This window comes from Manis pentadactyla, chromosome 13 (assembly GCF_030020395.1).
Source record: "Manis pentadactyla isolate mManPen7 chromosome 13, mManPen7.hap1, whole genome shotgun sequence".
In the NCBI taxonomy this organism is placed as follows: domain Eukaryota; kingdom Metazoa; phylum Chordata; class Mammalia; order Pholidota; family Manidae; genus Manis; species Manis pentadactyla.
In genome coordinates this window covers 93,013,368-93,032,186 of record NC_080031.1, presented here as the reverse complement: position 1 = coordinate 93,032,186, position 18,819 = coordinate 93,013,368, and the positions used below count along the sequence as shown (strand labels likewise).

The 18,819-nt window shown below is 46.0% G+C and overlaps 1 protein-coding gene across 1 annotated transcript in view; it reads left to right on the top strand.

Annotated features, from left to right (window-relative positions):
- The window catches only part of COL23A1 (collagen type XXIII alpha 1 chain), a 303,660-nt gene that overhangs the window by 18,015 nt on the left and 266,826 nt on the right, over positions 1-18,819 (top strand). The window contains exon 2 of the mRNA XM_057490798.1: positions 2,784-2,850. Within this exon, the coding sequence (XP_057346781.1) occupies positions 2,784-2,850 (67 nt within the window). The remainder of the gene's footprint in view (positions 1-2,783; positions 2,851-18,819) is intronic.

Genomic DNA, 18,819 nt, shown 5'->3' with positions numbered 1-18,819 from the left:
ATGCAAACTCTGTATCAAAATGCAACTGTTCTAGGATATGATCAACATCTGGTGAAGTGTTCCAAACTAGTGCTCCAGCAGATCATGAGTAAACTTATCATCTGACCATGTAATGCTTTTTTGAAAACCACAATTTTCCCTGATTAGTTTTCCCTCTGCCTTTGCCACCTCTCCCTCAAAATTTCAAGCTTTGCTTCTCCGTACTTCTGGAGGGACCGTTCCCAAAGTCTCGGGTCTTTTCTCAGAAACTGTATTTACTTTCGGAGTCAGGACTTGTTTGCATATGTAAAACTGGGACCATATTGTTTGCAGATGCTATAGGGTGCTGCCAGATAATTGAATGTAAAATGTTGAGGCTTTTAAATCATTTTTACAAGCCTGAACACAAAAGAATATTTTCTTAGAATTTAAAAAAAAGCATGGAAATAAAGATTGTGGGACTGGGTTTCTAATTCAAACATTTCACTTTGTGTTCATAGGAGCGATGTTTTAAATCCACAGAAAGTTAGGGGCCTGGAGGCGGGTGGGTAGAGGACTAGAGGACCAGCAGATAAAACTGCAGACTGGAGTCTAATCCACAAAAACAGACAAATGCATAAAAAGAGTTAGGATAAATGACAAAATAAAAACGCAATTCCGGTATTTTATGATCCCCTTTATAAGCATCAACAGTAAAGGTTTTTGTTTTTTTGCTCTCATTTCATAGTTTACTGTTTAGCTTTTTATTTTAAGATAAGAGTAGTTTAAAAGTAATTGTGTTTCCTATCAGTATTTGATAAAGACTCCTTCTCTTTTAGGAGTAGGACCCAGATGTGATAGCAGTTGTTAAAAGTGAATTGTTTTTTAGCATTAAGTGCTTTTGTTTTAAAAAAGGAAATTGGTGTGACTTCTAGTCTGTCTAGCAATGATAAAAGCAGATGAGAGCTTCTCACACAAATTAACTGGCTTAAGGAAGAAGGCTGAATTTTTTTTCCATGTAAATTTTGAAATCTAATAGTATCTGCAAATAACAATGGGAAAAAAGTTGAGTTCTGTGTCCCGTTCTGCATTCACAGGCAGCTTGGTCAGCAAACGGGGAGGGTCTGCAGTGCCCCAGGGCCCAGTGCAGGAGGCCAGGGGCGGCTCTGGGTGGCGGTGAGCCTGGGGATGGGGCCTGCTGCTGCCAGTGGAGCTGGTCTCACCCACCTGGCGGGAACCCCTGGCAGCTTGGGGGTCTCTGGACACCAGCAGGCCCTGGCTGCTCCCTGGTGGCTTCAGGGCAAAGCAGGAAGAAGTCTCAGGTGGGGGCCTGCCAGCTGAGAGCCTAAGCCTGTTGTCCAGAGGCCTAGCCAAGTTCTGTTCTGGGGGCATGCCAAGGTCCTGGGGGCTGAAGAGGTGCAGTGAAGATGGAGAAGCCAGTGCACCCTTACGCCCTCTGCCTGTTATGGGGCTGCCATCATAGGCTTCTGCCATGGTGCTCTTAACCTTGCAGGCTTCACCCTCTCTACTGTCCATCAGCCTCTGCTGCCCAGCTCTAAAAGAGGAGGACGCCACTAGACGAGGATGGAGCTGGCACTGCAGTGCCTCGCAGTGCCCAGGATTACCCTGCTTAATTGTTTTGTCTCAGCGTCCCGGTTCTAGGCTGTTCCAGCCAGAGGCAGCGAGGGCTCAGCTAGAGTCCCTTCTTCTGTGAATGTTCCAGGCTTGGTGGTCAAGGGCTCAAGACCCCAGGGGTGACCTTCTCCCTTCTCTAAAGCAGTGCTTTGAAAATTACATTTTTGTTTCTTTGCTTTATCATTTTCGAGGTATTTTATTTCTGTTTTTTATTGAGAAAAATTGTGTTTTTATGTTTGAACCTTAAATACCTTTCCTGGTGGTAGTACTGCATGTTTCACTCAACACGTTTGGTATTTGCTTTGTTTTGCTTTTTAGGGAGAGTTATTTTTGTTTGTTTTTGTTTTTTCCCTTGAGAAAGGTTAATACTTTGTATTTTCTTGTCAGAAATCAAGTCTTAGCTAGTTTTGGGACTGCGGGCTAATTCCTTCACTCTCCTTAAACCTAGCTTTGGGATTTGGGACTAATTTCTTCTTTTGCCAAGTTTGTATCCATTATCCATGAGGCAGGGAAGACTTCGGGCCTTAGAGTTTACCCTGAGTGTCAAATCAGGCGATGGTTATGTCAGAGCTGTACTGTGAGTTATCATAATAGTGGAGCTGTGACTTTTGACCCTATTTCTATGGTTATTCTTTTCCCATCAGCCCAGTCGGTGCAGGCTGGGCATGTGTAAAGATTCTTGTTAAACTGTACCGAACCAAGTTCTCTAGTGTAAGAATCCCGGCTGGTAAGGAGGAAGGACAGTCAGCAGGGTGGGTTAGGCCTGGGCCACCGGGGCTGCCAGCCAGGGGCCAGGGACTTCCTGAGTTCAGATGGGGATGATCCGAGTGAGGAAAACTCCACAAGGGCCAGTTTTGACTGACCTTCCCAGCCTCCCTCTGCTCTGCCCTCCCGGCGTCACTCAGAGCGCCCGGTCACTCTGCCTTTTCTGGATGTGCGTTTGAAAATGTTGCAGCAAAGCAGAAACCTGCCACCTCTCCAGGGACTCCCAAGTAATTGCTCAATGTTTATTTTCGTTTCTCCTCTCATTCTAAAACTGCCTGTAGAATTTAATGACCTTTTAGAAAATGTTCTCCAAAATCACCGACACAGCAGATCTTTCCAACACATTGGTTTTTGCTAATTTGTTCACTTTACCTCTCCCTGCTGTCAAACTCATCCGCATTTTTTCCCCTCTTTTTCTCGTTCAGAAGTTGGAGGGACTAGTCAAGCTCCGGACAGTTCGGGAAGTGCCGAATGAGTGCGTCTGCCCCCCAGGTAAGTGGACGTTTCAATCCTCGCTGGCTGACTTCTACAGACCTGGCCTTCTCTCTCCCATCTGCTCAGAACTGCTGAGGACATGTTCAGGAGGATGGCCTTGGGATTCAAGCTGTCTGTGGTTCCTGTGGACCATCCTGGAGTCTTTCTTCCTATGCCTTCCCTGGCAGGCTCACTAGTCAAAGATTCTAGCAAGAGTAACTGGCTTGGTTTGAAAAGGACTGTAGTACTGGTGCAGGAACTGAGTGTTCGAGAAGATTTATAAAAAAGCCTGAGATACTAGGAAAGGAACAGCCATCCCATCTTAAAGATGGAGAAAAGGGCATGAGCCATCCATGTGGTATTAATATTGTGACCCCAGCTGTTTTTCTGATATGAGGGGTAAATAAACAATCTGCTTATGGAGGTTTTTTTGTTTTCATTTCCTGCAGTGGAGGTAGAGAATGGGAACAGGAAACATGCTCTAAATCATTCAAATAATCCTGTCTCTCTTGGGTTTTGGTGGTGTAGACCTGGATAGCTGTGAATAGAACCAGGATTTGTTCATTCCTAATCCATGTGGCTCAAAACCTGATTCTTATCAGGTCTTCCGGTTGTCCTCCTGGGAGCTTTGCACGGACCGTGACCGGGAATGTAGGTGTGCAGTCTCAGACCTGGTATTTTGGGGTTAGAATTAATCTCTCATAGAACCGTGTATAATAACCAGTGAATGATTTGAAAATCATCTTAATTCTCAGACTTCCTACCCTGCTGGACAGGGTGAGAGAACATGGTTGCTGAGCCCAGTGTCCATGTCCTTCCTGTCCTCCTAACATTGGTCAAGTTGTCTGGCATTTCCTGATCCACCTCAGAGGGTCCAGAAACCAAACTCACTGATAAGTCACATCTCCAAGTTGGAGACGCCCTGGGATCTGGGCAAAGGTGGACCTTTTGGCATGAAAATTCAGTCTCTTAGGGCCCAGTGGGACAAGGATGTTATGGTTGAACCTGAGCTAGCCTTTAGCAGGACCTCCGAGGTTTTAGTAGGAAGAAAAGGCACATGATGAAGTAATACTATCATTAACAGATCAGGAAGTCAGAAGTTGCAATTCAATGGGGAAAAAAAATTCAGATCCACAAATGAATTTTTGGATGATCTGAAAAATGTGTAAAACAGAAATGTTCTCTTGTGGTTTTTTTACCCCTTTCTGTGTGTTGTATGGATGTAAATTCATGTGAGTTATGTGGATAAGCGTTTTTTTAAACTGGGAGTCACAACTCTTTTCTAAGATAGGAAATCAGTTCTGTGGGTTTGCAGCCAGTGTTTTGAAATTTTGAACTAGTGTGGCCTGGAATAAAAAATATTTGAGTGAAGTTTTTGTTTCAACTATTAATATTTGTAGGTGTGATCTGGATAGTGATGTGAAATGGGTTTCTTTCTGTGGGTAGCATGCTGACTGGAAGTTTGAAAGTCAGATAAACAGGTGATGGACAGACAGGAGCAGGCAGCGAGGGGCCCAGGGCTCCTGAGTAAATCCAAACTGGCTCCAAATCTTGATCTGCCACTTAATAACTATAAGGGCCCTTATCAAAAAATGATAACAATATTGGATAACAAAAAGCTCTGTAGGCTTTTTGAGGTGGTAGAGAAAGTACAGGTCAAAGCTCATGACCCAGAGTCAGTCCTGCGTCTTGCCTTCCCTTGGGGGCTCTGAACCACCAAGAGAGTTCCCAAGAGGGTCTCAAGGAAGACCATGGGGGCTGGAAGGCTGGTCAGACCCCCATTCCTGTGTTGCCCTTATGCCTTGTACGGAAGGCACTGCGGCTGGGCCTGGGGTGTCGGGCTGGAAGGACAGGAGTCCTCAGTCTGCTGGGGAGTTCACGTCAGAGCAGCAGTTCGAGAATGTTGCAGAAAAGGCTCTGGCAGGGGTGGCCCCCAAGCCCTCTCTGTGGGAAATGTGGGTTCGACCTGATCCTCCTCTGTGCTAAGAACAGTGGTGACCTGGAAGCATCCTTAGGAGCCGCTTCAGGACTGACACCTGGCACCTTGGAGCCTGAGAGCCCTGGATTTGGGTCCAGATTCTACCACTTGGACAGCTGCCCTGTGGGCCCTCCTGCGTGTCCTGGAGACCTGGGTCGCTCTGGTGTAAAAGGTGCTCGCACTAACTAACTCTTAGTTACAAGTGTCAGAGCGCTAACCAATGTTCTGACCCTCTCAGAGCAGTAAAGTGAAAAAGGAAGGAGGCTCATCAGCTTGCATAACCGGCAGTGGAAAGGCCAGAGCAGAGCTGGATTTCAGTGTGTCTGGGCTCAGGGCTCTCTCCGTCTTTCAGTCACCGTCACACAGTGCCTCCTTGGGTGAAAAGCTTCAGGGTGGTTGATACGTTCTCAGCACCCCCAGACAGAGTGATCTCCTCTCTACAGTCTGAGAATTGGGGATGGTAGGTGTTAGGGGCTGAACTGTGTCCTCTCAAAATTCGTACATTGACGTCCTAGCCCCCTGACCCCCGAGTCCTTCAGAATGTGACTGTCCTTGGAGACAGGGTCTTTACAGAAATAATTAAGGCAAAGTGAGGCCGTTAGGGTGGGCCCAAATTCCGTCTGACTGATGTCCTTCCAGGAAGAGGAGATTGGGACACAGACACACACGCACAGGGAGGAGACAGGCGTCTGCAGCCTGATGGGAGAGACCTCAGAAGGAACCAGCCCTGCTGGCACCTTGATCTCGGACTGCCAGCCTCCGGGACTGTGAGACAGTAGATTTCTGTTGTTTAAGCCCCCAGACTGTGGCACTTTGTTAGGGCAGCCCAAGCAAACCGGTGCAGGGAGTTCTGTGGGCTGGGTACAGCGTCTGCTTGGAAAAATGGAAAAGTTGTGAAATGGATGGTGATGGCGGTTGTTCAGCAGTACAAATAAATGCCACAGGATTGTGCACTTTAAAAAGGTTCAAATGGTCATTTAAATTTTGTATGTATTTTACCACGATTTTAAAGAAAGCCCCAGAATTGACCCCGTTGTGCCTGGCTTGTGGCAAGTGAGTTTTCCCAAGCTAATTGCCATGCCTGGAGGGTGGGATGCATTGACTAGCCAGGTCTGGGTCATATGACTGTTCTTGGAACTTGGGGAGGCCATTGTTGAGGGGGGTCAATGCTACCAGAACTAGGTAGGCTGAGAGTAGAGTGGTTACCCCAAGGAAAATTAGGGTGCTCTTCCCAGAAGAAGAGGAAATGGACGTGGCCAGGCACACACAAATCAGAGATGACTACTTCAGTCCTCCTCCAGGGGCAGCTGGCCAGCCATGGCCAGGTGGTCCTCCACTGAGGACGGTAGACAGATTCTGGGTTTGCCCAGGAGTTTTCCCCCACTTCAGGTACCCAAAGGCAGTGTTGTCCCTGTTGAATTTCAGCAGGCAGTGTGGCTCCGTGATAAAGCTCTTGGACTCTGGACCCGTGGTGAATGGGAAATGCCTGGCTCACATTCTCTGGACTTACCCACTCTATGGCCTTGGGTCTGTAACTCAGCCTGCTGGTTCCTCCACTCTGCACCTGTGAAATGGGGTTTCTAATAGTACCTATCTTGTAGGATTGTTGCAAGGATTGAATGAGTTAAGACACATAAGAGTTTAGAACAATGCCTGGCTCAGCTTCCTGTTAGTTAGCTGTGGATACAATTAACTCCGATCCATTACCCCCAGGCCAGTCCAGACCTGCTGTGTGCAGCCTGTGGCCTTCCTCATTTTCACTGTTAAGGCTGCCAGAGAGGTAGGGAGAGGTGATTCAGAGTTGGTGGTTGGCTAGGAATACTCTGGAGAGAAAGAACAAAACCTTGTCAGACTCTATTGGCATGTTCCTCTGGGACGTGGGTGAGAAAATGCAGGCGACAGAGCCCATGAGTGACAGAGCCGGAAAGAAAACGATAATGTGTGGCCCGTGAACTTGTCAGCTAATAATGGCAACCAGACTGCCTGGTGCAGAGTTTAAGGCTGCTGTCCCTTCCTGCAGATTGCGATGGTTTCTAACTGGGTTTGGCCTGCCCTGGAAATTTTCAGAGAACTTTTTAGAAAAGTGGCAGCACTTTTCATTTCCTTTTTGATGCCTTTTTGTATCCCTGTGTAGTATACCAGAGATGTGTGTGGTTTTCAAATTATGTGCACTGTGCTCGCAGCTAGGGGTGACTTTCCAGAAACTAACACACAGATTCATCGGGGTTAGAAATCCGCAGTGCTGCGAAAATGTTTGGAAGTTTGAGCAGAGGAGTGAAACTACACATAGGACAGCGTGAAGTACAAAGTGGAAATGATACAGAACCTCAGACATTTCATTGATAGTTTATGGCAAATGTTACAGAGCTGAACAGAAGTGGTAAAAGTTACTCACATTCAGCCTGTTTATTTGTTGGCTTAGAAAAGAGCTTAGCAAAGGGGTTGTGCTTTCTTAGTACTTAGAAGCAAGGAATTGTTATCCCCCTCTGAATTATTTCTTATTTGTAGATTTTTTTTAATGGTATTTTTTAAATGTGTTAAATCCTAGTTAAGTTTATGGTAAAATTAAATAGCTAAATGGCAGTTATCCTATTATGTTGGACTCTACAACATTGAAGGAGATAATTGTTTCTGATTTTTGTTTGTTTCTGACTAGAATTCTCTGGCGAATGACCTCAGTTGCCACTCCACTGTGCACAGACATTTGTTCGTTCATTCATTCATTCATTCATCTCTCCCTACCCTATTTCATGCTTATCCAGTAGGACATATTGTTAGAGGAATTGCAGAACCAGTTGTTGGAAGACGATGGCACAGATACAAGAACCATGATATACTGTGAATGGGGAGAGTCTGAAGAGAAAAGTCTGACAGACACTAAAAGAAGGGAGAGATCATCTCAGCTCAGGAGGACCTGCATGGGGAAAGATGATAGTTAGGCAGGATTTTGGAGACTGGTTGCATCTTAGCCAGCTGGGATGGGGAACACATGCCATGATCCCAACATCCTGAGCAGAGGCAAAGAGGAGCTCCTGGAGTGGCAAAGAGGTGCTTGGTGGAAAAGTGGCAGTGGGAGGTGAGGGCAGGTCTCAGTTATGGAGGGATGTGGGTTTTATTCCAAGGGACTCAGTTAAAGGAGTCTAAGTAGAGTTCAGCTTTAAGAAGAAGACTCTAGAAGCAGCATGTAGGATGAACTAGATCGTAGATTGGCTTCCAGCAGGGAAGTCCAACAGGGTGCTCAGGTTGGGGACAGGCTTGCCCTTTCTCAGCTTTGTCTCCCAAGCCTAGGACGGTGCTGAGCACGTGCAGGAGAACTGATAAGTATCTGTGCATGACTTCTCTGGAGAAGAGGTCATGAGAATTTGAATGAGGGCCATGAGATTGATGGCAGGGAACAGCTGCAGGAGGCAGTGGACCATGTGGTGGGCAAAGCTCACAAACAGGATGGATGGGCACAAGAGGGGAGGGATGCCCCAGGCTGCAAGCCTGGAGGTGAGTGATGCCCTGAATAGAAACGGAAGTCCCCAAAGAGGGATTTGGTAGGCAAGAGGGTAAGCATGGTTGTTTTGGACAGTGAGTGGCCTTACGGACCAATTTGTAGACCCAGTGATGAATATGGAGATAATGAGAACTCCTCTTTCAAGTCACTGTCTAGCCACTGAATCTATTAATTATAAAATGTACCATGCCCTGTAAATAAAGGTCTTGAGGTTTAACTATGAGCTGACCATTGGAATTTGGAGATTTTCCTGTGACCACCAGAGGGAGCCCACTATATTCATTAAATTCTATAGAAATCAAACAGGAATTTAAAAGGATAATTAATATATTTTTTAATTGGCTAGAAGGTATACAAAAATTCAAACCAAGAGCAGTGAAACACAAAGTTAACCACCTATTTTGGTGTTTCTTCTATTCAAATGGAAGCTTCCTCAGAATCTTCCAGATGATTCCAGTCAAGTGGTTTGCTTTTGGTTTCAGGAAGTTATGATGATTAAGTAAAGGGTAAATAGCCATTAGTAAACACGTTCCTAGGACAGCTGCCCCGCCCACCATTTATTAAGCATCATCTGGTTTAGTCATAGTCCAGAATCCCAGAAGCTTTTGGAAGATAAGACTTAAAGGGGTCTTGACCTCAGCTTGGCCAACTCTCTGCCAACTATCGGCGACAGGTGCAAGTTTTCACTCCATGAGCTGTTGTATAACTTTGTACATTAGGATTTATTGAATATCCTACAGATCAGGAGCTACTCATATAGTGAGACTGCCTCTTCCAGGGGTACGTTCAGTGATGTCACCATATCTGGCTCCTTATCTCACTTCTTATGCCAAAGTATATTCCATAAGAATTGAAGATTTAAATATGAAAAATAAAACCATGGAGGTCTATACAAAAATACAATAGATCACCTTTTTAAAATCATGAACTAGAAATAGACTTCATAAGCATGGCACTGAGGTCGGAAACCATAAAGTAGTTGGTTCTCAACCAGAGAAGATTTTGCCCCTTGGGAACATGAGGCAGTGTTTAGGGACAGATTTGGTTTGTCTCAGCTTGTGTAGTGGGGGGGGGGGGGGGTGTTTGCTACTGGCATTTAATGGTTAAAGGCTTAGGATGCTGCTGAGCACCCTACATGTGCAGGACAGCCTGCGACACGAAGAATTACCCCACTCCGAAAGTGGTGCCTAGGCTGGAAAACCTTGCCATAGAATGAAAAGTTTTCTTAAACATTTTAAGCATAAAGCTAAAGTTTTCTGTATAGAAAAAAAATCTCACCTTAACAAATTCTAAAGATAAATGAAAACTGAAAAAAAATTTGACCTATACAACAACCACATAATATTCATGAGCTATAAAGTGTTCTTGCAAAAGAATAAGGAAAAGTCAAATATTTTGATGGAAGAATGGACAAAGGATATGAATAGGGAGTCCCTACTATGAAAAATAAAGTGACGCTTTCCCTCAGTGAATACTTATGGAGCACCAGTGTGCTCTGGGCATCTGAAAATGTGGTCTACCTCATGAATAATTGTGGAAATGCCTGGTAAAATGAGATACTGTTTTCAGTGATCAGATTGATAAAGTTCAAATAATTTCAGTGTTTCTGGAGGGCAGTTTGGCATATAAACAAAAATTTTAAAAGCACAAACTTTGTCCCAGCATTTCTACTCCTAGGTTCTGTATATAATCTGACAAGTGTGCAAAGGTGATTGTATAATGTTATCTATCAGAGCATCATTTTTATAGTAGCAAAAACATGGAAAATAATATTTATAACCCTTTAGAGGGGAAAGATAGCTACAGTATTTCAGTAGTGGGGAGAAACTGATTTCAAAACAAATACATATCAGTGTGAACAGTGAGTGATTAAATTACAAATGCCCTTCATTTTTTTCTATTTTGGCATTTTCTGAATTTTTTGCATTTTTTGAATTTTCTGAATGAGCCTGTGTTACTGGTGTAATCAGGAACAAAACGTAAAACAGCTAAAAAGTGTTCAACTGAAAAGTAAAAGATAAAGTTGCTGTTTCTGGCCCTAGGCTGGCCACAGAACCTGTCCAAGTCTGTTGCTGGGCCACACACCCATGCTGCCCACCTCATGGGCTCTGCTGGTCCCCTGGGAAGGCAGCCCCTGTCTTACTTAATGTCCACTCTCCACTCAGCAGGATATCTGGCACATCACAGGTGCTCCAAAAGATGTTTGTATTCCATAAATATTGTGTTTTCAAAAGGATATTTAAAAGCTGAAAAGTGCACTACACACTTGGGAAATATAGAAGGCCTTGGGAAGTGATAGGGAGCACGTCTTTTGGACTAAGACAGACCTGGAGTTGAGTTCTGGAATTGGATCTGCTAGTTAGAGCTGTGCGACCTTAGCCATGTTACTTAACCTCTCTGGGCTTCGATGAACTACTCTTTAATAATGGGACAATGCTTCCAAACTTAGGAAGTAGTTGTTATTTTATTGGTGCTTCATTCAAAAATATTTACCATGTTAGATTTTGGGGGCACAGTGGCAAACAAAACAGTCTGTGGCCTCATAGGATTTATATTCCAGGTGGGGAGGGGTAGGATAGAGAAGACAGACAAACTAAAACAGCAAGCCAACAAATAAATGGGTGAAATAAATTATGAATTGTGACAAGAGCTATGGCAGCATGGACAGGGTGATCTGGGAGGGGGCGCTGGTGTAAAGATCTAAGTTAGAAAGGGAGGTCAGGAAGGCCTTCCTGTGGAGGGGACACCGGCACCAGGGCCTGCATGATGACAAGAAGCCAGACATCCCAAAATGTCCCAAGGCCCCAAGAACAGCAAGTTGGTTATTAGGGAACCAGGAGGTTGGGGTGTCTTCTAGAAACTGGAGGGGGTCGGTGTCTGAAGCAAGCAGGGGAGGGCAGGATGAGATAATGCAGGAGAGGTGGGCAGGGTCCATGTGGCCTGGCCATCTTAGCTACAGAAGGGTGTGTATTTTATTCAAACAGCAGTGGGAAATCATTGCTGGGTAGAGATAGAGAAGTGACATTGTCCAGTGTATATCTTAGCAGCTTCATGATGGTGCAGGAGGGGGAGCAGACTTGGAAGAGTGCCTTCCAAGGAGCGGAGGAAGTGAGGAAGCCAGTTAGTGGCTGATAGCAATTGGGTCGGGGGCTGGACCGAGTGCACAGTCATGGAGGCAGTGGAAAGATGCGGACGGCTTGAGAAGTACTGTCGAGGTTGATTGACAGGACTTGGAGGTGGACTGAGTAGGGTGGATGAAAGAGAAGTGATGGCTTCTGCTTTTTGGATGACGTGGGCAACTGCGTGGTGCCATTTGCTGTAATGGGTGTGGAGGACGGGACGGGGAGTCTGTTCAGACCTGTTCATCTTGACATGACTATGGGACAGCTGAGGGGAGGTACCTAGTCAGCCCTTGGATTAAATGACACAACAAAGTTGGAGGCAGCAGTACCAGATCTGGCCCAGAGTGGGCATTAAAAAGACAGAAAGGGAAATTTGTTTTAAGTAATTCATTCAGATGATTATAGGAAGTGGTAAGTCCAGAATCTGCAGGTTGAATCAGCAAGAGCCAGCGTTCCACTCTGAGTCCAAAGGCCACCAGCAGGAAGGGCTGATGTTGCAGATTGAAGTCCAAGGTCAGTCTGCTGGAGAATTCTCTCTTGTTTGGGAATTCTTTTTGTTCTAGTTGGGCCTTCAACTGATGGGATGAGTCCTACCCACATTATGGAAGGCAACCTGCTTTGCTCCAGGTCCACCTATCTGAATGCTAATCTCATCTCAAAAAATCCTCACAGAAACATCTGGAATAATATTTGACCACCCCTCTGGGCACCATGTCCAGCCAAGCTGACACTTGAAATTAGCTGTCATACTTACCTGACCTCCCTTGGGATACTTCTGCTTCCCCTGCCTTCCTACGAGTCCTTCCTATACCATCCCCACCACCCCTGCCTTCATCAGACCCTCGTGGCCCTTCATCCCTTCCAAGCCTTCCTCAGGAGCGGGCAAAGTGATGTTCTGTTTAAAAGGCCTCAGGGTTCTCCACGGTCTTTAAGATCAAGTGTGCAGCTGGTGTCTGGGCATTTCTCAATCGGATTCCTGCCTCCCTATCTGGGCCCATCTCTCCAATCAAAGCACCCCCCTGTGCCCTATGGAATGACTTCATTTCTCAGTCATGCCATCCACTCAGAACTGGTATGTCATTCCTTTGCTTGAAATGTCTCGCCCCTCCTGGCCTTCTCCTTGAGGCCTGGCACGCGCAGTCATCCTTCACAGCCCAGCTGCACTCTCCCCTCTTCTGGGAATCTTCCCCATTTCCCAGGCAGAATTAATCGCCTGCTGCTGTGATTCTGCCACAATTTGGATGCCCCTCAAACAGTTTCGTGTTGTAATTGGTGTCACTTCGCTTGCCTGTCACCAAGCCCCCATCCCCAGCCTGTGAAACCCTGAGAGGCAGAGGCTGTATTTCCCCCTGCCTGCAAGGGCCAGCTCATGAAAGGCCCTCCAGTGAGGGTTAGCTGGGGTGGGGAGAAGAAAGGACAAACTCGGCTCTTACTGAGGGAGCACATGGGATTCAACTCATTTTTATAAATATGTTTACGCGATTTGTGGAGGGACAGTGACAAGTCTGTTGGAGGACTGTTACAGAGAAGGAGTAATACAATATATAAATCTGCCATGGCTGACATTCCATGCTGTTCAAGCATTAGGCCATTCTGCACAGGGCAGCTTCTCCCCACAGGCAGGAAAGCCCATTAATGGGGTGTCACCACCCTTTCATTTGTAAACTTCATCCTGACTCAGTTTATTCCCATGTTTTGTCTACTCAGCTTTTTTTCCTTGCTCATCTAAGACTTAACTCTAGCCAGGGCTTGGCTCTGCTTAAGGTGGCTCCGGGGCCCAATGACTAGATATCTTGTGCATTTGGTTTGGTGCTAGCCAGGGTCCCTTCCCCACAAACTAGATCCGGTCCTGCCAGCTTGCCTGCCACTTTTCCCCTCTCTGTCGGAAATGTATTCCCTACAGGGAAACAGTTCAGAAGTATCCTTCCTGAAAAGCCTGCTCCAGTCCTTGCAGCTACCATATCCTGTGCATTCTGTACTAGCCCCCCAGGAGCCTAAATAGAGCAGCTGAGGGAGCTGTGTAGACCTGGGCCCACCCAGAGGCACCCTTCCTAGGTTGGAAGGCCTCACCTCTGTGCACCTATCCCCCCTCCATGTCTTTTCTGCCCTTTAACCACTGAGCCTCTCTCCTTCTCCTCCTCTGGCCTCTTGCAGGCTCCACGGGCCCCTCCAAAGCTGGGCTGTCCACAGCCTTGAAGAGCTGGTACAGGCATCCTCCCTGCATGTCCTCATCCTTTGCTTCAACTGGCCTGTCTTTGTGGGGGTGATTGAGGCCAATGGCTTGGACAGAAATAGCTGCCCTTGCTAGATTGTACAAATAAGGTTGGTTGTGGCAGAAACACACAGAAATGTCTCCTTTTTCCTTGATCTGTTGATTTGGTTCACTCCATCCCACACTGCCTTGGGCACCCTGAGTTCCCTCACTTCATCATCCCTAAGTGTTTACAGCATGTCAGAGGAGCTGGCCCTGGGTCGAGCCCCCAGACCCACGGAGGAGGCGGCTAAGGGCAAATAGCCAGCCTTGCAGGGTCCGTGGCATTGTTCCAGGGAGGCGTTCCACCCAAGTAAGGAGTCTCAATGGATGGTGAACAAGTGAGCATTCTTTGTCACTGCAACAGAAATCAGCTTGGGCAGATTTAGACCAAAAGAGACCGTGCTGGAAGAAATGCGGGAGCTCACAGAAGCGACGTGTATGCTGAAGACGAGGCCTGGGAGGACCGGATGCAGAGCCGTCCCAAGGATCTGGGCAGCAGGAATGAGTAGGCCGGCCCCCAGGGAACAGAGGCCTCTCGGGTGTGTCTGCACTGACCCGTTTTCAGGTGTGTCACTCTGCCTGAGGCTCAGGGTCTTGGAGAGGGAGTCCTACTGGGCAGGCCTGGACCCTGTGCCCATCCCTCCAGAGGCTCCCATGGCAGGGTGGAGAGGCAGGGAGAACACCTCCCCCATGGGTGCCAGGATGCCTGCCATGTCGGGGAGGGAGGTCTGGGTTTGGATACCGGTGGCCCCCTATCAGCTCTGTGAGCTCGGGTGAATTATCTGATTCTTTCAGCTCCCCATCTCCCTGAGGGTAAAATGGGATAACATGTAATTCACGGGTCTGTTTTGAGGACTTACTGAGATAAATGTATGTGGAAGTGCTTGGCATATAGTAGGCATGTAATGATGTCTATTCATTTAACCCTAAAGAAAGTGACCTCTGGTCCCCAGGGGATGGAAAGAGCCAGCACAGATCATTATCACAGTGAGGGGTACTCAGGGAAGACAGCTCGAGGGTGGGCATGCTTCCTTTTGTTGCCTCCTCCACAGAAAGCAGTGTCATTTCTGGTTAGATTCTGGGTGTTTTCTTGGTGCCGGACTCCCCAAGTTAGTCTGCTGCTTGGAGGTGGGAAAGAGCAACTGTTGGCTCCTTGGGGAGCCCTTGCACTCGAGATTCCCTCTGCTGCCTCATAGGTTATCCGCAGGTAGTGCTTTAAAGCCCTTTTATTTTGGGTGGCCCTGGGGTTTCCCTCATGATCCAGCAAAGGCTTTCTTCTTCCCTGCCCCACTGTGCTTTTTAATTATTTCAGCCCTGCCTTTGGAAATAGGACCAAATGCCAGCCAGCTGCCTTCCCATGGGGTCGTGCTTTTCATGATGCTAATGGGCTTGAAGTGGCCCGTTGTCTAGTTTCTTTAGAAGTAGCCTTGTGGAGGCTGAGGAATGGGGAGCGGCAGTGGGTGCGGGCCTGAGTGCTTGCTGGAAGGTCGGCTGTGCCCAGGAGCAGCAAACCTGTCAGCCGTGGTGGATGGCCGCTCATTGCCCAGAGGGCAGTGTGGCCACTGGTCTGAGCATCTTCTCTGTGCGTGTGTGGGCTGGGGGTCACCTCCTGAGGAAGGCCAGGCGAGCTGCCCAGGAGCGGCCCCCTCCCTCCCATGCCACCCCCAAGGCAGGACTTGGGCTTAATTTCCAGGTGGACAGGGTAGTGCCTTCCAGTACCTCGAGGCCTGTTTCCTCTCCGAAGCGCACTCTCTCCTCCTTCCTCCTCCCACCTTGGGATCCTGGGGCTCCATCAGGGGCTGGGGATCGAGAGGTCTGTGGAGGTCAAATTCTGCCACCCAGCACTGGCCCCTCAGTGCTTTCAGGGGTGTGGAAAAGACGGGGGTCTGGTGTGAGTGGCAGGTGTTGGGCGACACACTCGGGAGGGAGGGAGGAGCTGGGTGAATGCGGAGATTGCTCCGGTGGGAGGAGGCAGAGGCTGGGGAAGGGGGAGCAGCTAGTGGGTGAACCCAGGGCTATCCGCCCAGTGCCCAGGGGGCAGGGACTCTGGGCCCCTCAGGCTGGCTGGGGGTGAGATCTGAACCCTCTGGCCAGCATCCCCCAAGGGCTCACTCAGGGGGTCTCCGGGGCCTCCTCTCCGGTTATCATCAGCGGCTCATTTTCTACGTACAACAGGTCATTTTCTTCATCCTGAGGGTCCACACCCTCTCTAAGACACCCCTTTCCTGTCTTCTTAGCAAGCTGTCCTCCCCTTATTTCATAAAAAATACTATTATAAAAGCAAACTGTGCTTCTTAAAATTATACTTCTATCGCCCTCCCCAGAAACACACATAGCTGCAAAGTCAGTCGCCCTTGTACCCTGTGCCATCACCTTCTCCAATCCCATGCCCTGAAAGTAAATATTAAATATTTTATCATGTTAGTTTAAATTCTACCTGACCTTTTTCTGTGCTGACACAAATGCTCACATTTAAATTCTTACAGAAATAAAATAATTCATGGCATTTTTCAGTTTTTTTCTCTTGATAATTTAAAGGTATTATTCATTCTCCGTCAGTCTTACCTGAATGGGCCCCAGGGGCCCGTGGCCATGCCTGCATTGAGACCCGCTCAGAGACCCCAAACTCTGACTCAGACATCCTCCTGCTGGCCCCTCCCACAGCTCCACGTTTCCGGAGTCTTCTGATTCTGGCCTTTCCTTTCTTTCCCGGGTCGGCCTAAAAGGCACCAGTGGCACTTGGGCCAAGCACCCGCATTCCCATGGCGGTGGTAGAAAGGCAGTGCCCAGGTACACACCTAACGTGCTGTGTCTCTGCAGCCCTTCATAGCAGCGGTCACTATAATATCAACGTATCTGTGTGTCTGACATCCACCTCATTATTTGTTTTAATTTTTTGTCAAAACAGAATTTCCCACAGGCAAGAGCACATACCCTGAGTTTGCATCTTGGTGAATTTCTACACACAGAGCACACCTGTGTCCGGGTAAAAAACAGCACACGAGCTGCCCCCAGGGTAACCACTATCCTGATTTCTCACATAGTAGGCTAGCTGTGCCTGTTTCCGACCTTCCTACGAATGGAATCGCACAATGTGGATTCTTTTGTGTCTGTAGCTGAGCATTATGAGATATACCCATGTTGTCACGTGTAGTTACATAGTTGTTGGTTTATTTGTTCGTTTTCCTGTTGTTCAGCATTGGATCATTTCCAGATTTGGGGCCATTACAAGCAGTGTTGCTATGATCAATCTTTTGCTTTGATGAACATATTTGTGCTTATACTTACAGTGGGATTGCTGGGCATAAGGTATACAGATGTTAAAGTTTATGAAATAGCACCACATCGTTTCCCAAAGGAGGTGATAGTCCCACTGATTGTGTCGGAGAATTCCAGAATTCAGGGGCTCCGCGTCCTCACCAGCACATGGCATTTTCTGTCTTTTTTGTTTCTGGCATCCTGGGGCTGTGCAGGTCTGACTGGACTGCCTTTTCTGTTCTGTTGTTCTTTTTGTCTGTCCTTGTGCTGACACCACACTGTTTTCATTGCCAAGGCTCTAGTATTGATATCAGAGAGTATTTTGTTCTTCAGGATTTTCTCTGCTATTATTGGGCCTTTGCATTTTCAGTGTTTTACAATCACTTTCTTTTAACCAGCCAATTTGTAATCAAAGAAAAAAACCCTGTTGAGATTTTTAAAAAATTTTAATTGAAATATAGTTGGTATACAATATTATATTAGTTTCAGGTGCACAACAATTATATACATTACTAAATGCTTGCTACAATCAGTGTAACTCCTGTCTGTCACCATATAAAGATACTGCAGTATTATTGACTATTTCCTGTGCTGTACTTTCATCCTCATGACTCATTTATTTTATAACTGGATGTTTATGGCTCTTTATCCCCTTCACCAATTTCACCCATTCCCGCCCGCATGGCAGCCACCAGTCTATTCTTTGTGTTTATGACTCTATTCTGTTTTGTTTATTCATTTGCTTTGTTTTTTAGATTTCATATATAAGTTAAATCATATAGTATTTGTCTTTCTCTGTCTGACTTATTTCACTTAGTATAATACCCTCTAGGTCCATCCATGTTGCAAATGGCAAGATCTCATTCTTTTTTATGGCTGACTAATAATATTCACTCAAAATAGAATATTCTGAGTATATATATTCCATTGTGTATATGTATCACATCTTTGTTATCCATTCATCTATCAATGGGCACTTAGGTTGCTTCCATATCTTGGCTATTGTAAATAATGTGGTAAAAAACATAAGGGTGCATATATCTTTTCGAGTTAGTGATTTTGTTTTCTTCAAGTAAACTCCTAGAAGTGGAATTACTGGTATTTCTATTTTTAGTTTTTTGAGGAACATCCATACTGCTTTCCACAGTGGCTGCACCAATTTACATTCCTACCAACAGTGTACAAGAGTGCCCTTTTGTGCACATCCTCGTCAACACTTGCTAATTCTTGTCCATATAACACTAGACATTCTGACTGGTGTGAAGCCATATTTCATTGTGGTTTTGATTTGCATTTTCCTTGTGATTAGTGATGTGGAGCATCTCTTCATGTGTCTGTTGGCCAATTATAGGGCTTTGGAAAAATGTCTATTCAGATTCTCTGCCCATTTTTTATTTGGATTATTTGTTTTTTTGGTGGTAACAGATAGATCATTTCCTGCTAAGATTTTTTGAATGAGATTCATTGAATATAGTAATTTGGGGAGGAATGACATCTTTACAATAGTGAAGCCTCCAATTTGTGAATGCAGTGTATCATTCCATATATTTGGGTCTTCTTTCATTTTATTTGATAATATTTTATAGTTTTGAGTATAGAAATCTTATACATATTTTATTAGATTTAGTCTTAGGAATTTACTGTTTTTGATACTATTTTAAATCACAATATTCTTAAAATTAGTTTTCTATCACGATGATTTTTCATATGGCCTTTGTTTCCAGTGTCCTTGGGCCTTTCATTTGCTAGCTGTAACAGTTTAATATTCTTTTAGATTTTCTGTGTATTTTCTATCATATCATCTATAAATGTCATCCATAAACATTTTATTTGTTTCCTCTCCTTATATCTTTTACTTCTTTTACTTGATTCAGTG